Genomic DNA, 2,770 nt, shown 5'->3' on the forward strand with positions numbered 1-2,770 from the left:
CCATTTGAGAAAGATATAAAAAATTGGGTGAAATGGGTTTAAAATGGTTAAAAGATAGAGTTTGGTGTGTGAAAAAATGGTTAAATGTGGATATATATATATAAATAAAGTGGATTTTTTTTTTTATTTAAGTTACCGTTCATCAACGGTCGAATGTTTCAACGGCTACTTTTCAACGCGTTATGGCCAGCACGCGTTAAAAGTAACACGCGTTATCGATGTACCGGCGGCGGTGTGCCGTGGTTGTTTAACGCGTTATGGCCTTGCCATAACGCACCGCCCCGGGTCCTCTTAGAAAGACCCTAATGTATGTTCGAGCACATGCTCATCTTGTTAGGTCATCCATGTTCTTTTTTTTCTCAATAAAATTTCTTATCAAATGAACCTTTTCCTATCTACATAATCTATTACTATACAGTCAAAATTATATAACTCATTTTTCTTACATGTTTTACCACTTGTCACGTAACCAGGCGTTGGATAAAGATCGACCATCTAAAGTTTTACGAGCCAAAGTTGACAAATTTACCACCATAAAAATTAAAAAATAAAGACGGATACACGCGCCTAAAAATAGCGTTGCAACAGCAATAATAATTACACCGACACACAACAATCATTTCACGAGAGGCCCATGTGCGCTGCTGCGCATCTTAGCACACAACGCGTATTAACAAACAAACCCTTCACCTTTATCTGCAACTCTTCTCACAAATAACTCACCACTGCCCTCTCTCTAACACACACACACACACACACACACATTCACACCAAAAACAACACATAGTAATGGCGAAATCGGGGCTCATCTTAGCACTCTGCGTCCTACTACCGGCGCTCATTAGCGCTTCACGTCCGATGTCTCGTCCGTACGTCTTGCAAGGCAGAGTTTACTGCGATACCTGCCGTGCCGGTTTCGAAACCTCAGCCACTACTTACATTCCAGGTGTGTGTACTCAGATCTTAGATATCGCTGTTACTTTTACGAAAATGTTGATGTGTGTGTATACTGTGTGTGTGAAATTTGTTTCTGTTGAAGATTGTTGTAGATCTGTGATTATGAAGTGCGAAAATGTTGATTTATAAGTAGATCTGAGGTTTTAGTAGTGGTTTAGTGAAAAAGTTGACGAATCTGGTGGTTTGACGAAAGTTTAGGGTTTTGTTTTATTAATTAACGCTGAATTGCGGTTGCGTATTGTTCAAGCGGCAGTGTTTATGCTTTTGATTACGCGCATCAATCAAGCGTTCACTCATATTAGTGGTTTCTAGTGATTATTGGTGGTAAAATGGACGAATCTGGTGGTTTGACGAAGGTTTAGGGTTTTGTTTTATCAATTAACGCTGATTTGCGGTTGCGTATTGTTCAACCGGTAGTGCTAATGTTCTTGGATATGTAAAAAATAGTTTAATAATCAGTAGATTTGATTATCATATATCAGTCAAGCGTTCACACATATTAATAGTTTATTCTTAATTTCTTATCATTAGTGGTAATGTAGATGAATCTGGTGGTGTGTGTTGTTATTGCGGATTATTCAAGCACTAATGTTAAATTTGTTCATCTGTAAAAAAGTAGTATAATAATCGGTAGTAAGTTTGTCAATTGTTTTCTTCTATTATCATACTTCGAATCCGTGTATCAGTCAAGCATTATCTCATATTAGTGGTTTTTGGTTTATCATTCTGTCAACTGGTTGGAGTATTAGGATGATCCAGCGATTGTAGGAGTTTGGACTTTTGGCTATATTGAATCGATGACAGAAGTATGAATCGTAGGTTGTTGTGATTTAATATTTGCTGCTACAATGCGTGTGGTTCTTGTTATTTTGTAGATTAAGGGGGTGTTTGGATCTGTATTTGAATAATAAGAGCAGGATCTGGTTTTAAAATGCTTAATTATGGGATTGGTTATTGGTTTGTAGGTGCAAAGGTTAGAGTGGAATGCAAGGACAGGACACAAAAACTTCTGTACACCGCTGACGGAATCACCGACGCAACCGGAACATACTACATCAACGTGAATGAAGACCATGGCGATGAGACCTGTGATGTGGCTCTTGTGAGCAGCCCACTTGGTGACTGCAAGACTGCTGACCCAGGGCGTGACCGTGCACGTGTGGTTCTAACCAGCTACAATGGAATTGTGTCGGACAGTCGTTTTGCTAACGCGATGGGGTTCATGAAAGATGAGGTCATGTCTGGCTGCACCATGCTCCTCCAGTCTCTTATGGAGGAAGAGGATTAAAGTGTTGGTTAGTAGCAGACTCGATTCTTGTCTAGTATGTAATGTGTTCTTGATCTTGTTGCTTAAAACATATTCTAATATTTGTTTGTTCTGGATTGTCTTGAGATTCATATGTTTTAATTGATATAAAGGAGCAATGAGGAAACATCTTGTTTCATGAATCATTCTTGTGACTTTTTTTTTTTCCGATTCTTTATCCTATGTTTGCGACTTTGTATTATTTATTTTTATTTTGTAATCTTTCGTATCTTGGCGTACACCATGGGATTAGGTCGTATGGATCTTCTTACCATACAAGGGGCTGTTTGTTTACCTCTTAATAGGGTTTTTTAATAAATCAGACCTCTTACTGGTTTATCACTTAACCATTCAGAAGTTGCCAAACAGCCCCTAACTCTTGTGGTTGTTTAAATAAGAGTTCAACTTAACCATCAGAAGTTGCCAAACAGCCTCTAACTCTTGTGGTTGTTTAAATAAGAGTTCCGACGATCCCCTAACTCTTGTGGTTGTTTAAATAAGAGTTCC

At 38.4% G+C, this 2,770-nt stretch overlaps 1 protein-coding gene across 1 annotated transcript; it reads left to right on the forward strand.

Moving 5' to 3' along the window:
• The first annotated feature begins 628 nt into the window (after positions 1-628).
• LOC110919224 (pollen-specific protein C13) lies at positions 629-2,409 on the forward strand. The gene is made up of 2 exons (XM_022163503.2): positions 629-946; positions 1,923-2,409. The coding sequence occupies exons 1-2, from the start codon at positions 790-792 to the stop codon at positions 2,243-2,245; spliced, it is 480 nt and encodes a 159-aa protein (XP_022019195.1). The 5' UTR covers positions 629-789; the 3' UTR covers positions 2,246-2,409.
• Positions 2,410-2,770: the final 361 nt, after the last annotated feature.

The sequence above is a fragment of the Helianthus annuus genome, chromosome 2 (genome assembly GCF_002127325.2).
Source record: "Helianthus annuus cultivar XRQ/B chromosome 2, HanXRQr2.0-SUNRISE, whole genome shotgun sequence".
In the NCBI taxonomy this organism is placed as follows: domain Eukaryota; kingdom Viridiplantae; phylum Streptophyta; class Magnoliopsida; order Asterales; family Asteraceae; genus Helianthus; species Helianthus annuus.

Excerpts from the sequence above, each read along its gene's own strand:
- LOC110919224 (XM_022163503.2), top strand. The coding sequence starts at position 790 with ATGGCGAAATCGGGGCTCATCTTAGCACTCTGCGTCCTACTACCGGCG. Across the intron at positions 947-1,922 it reads AGCCACTACTTACATTCCAG|GTGCAAAGGTTAGAGTGGAA; the intron begins GTGTGTGTACTC and ends ATTGGTTTGTAG.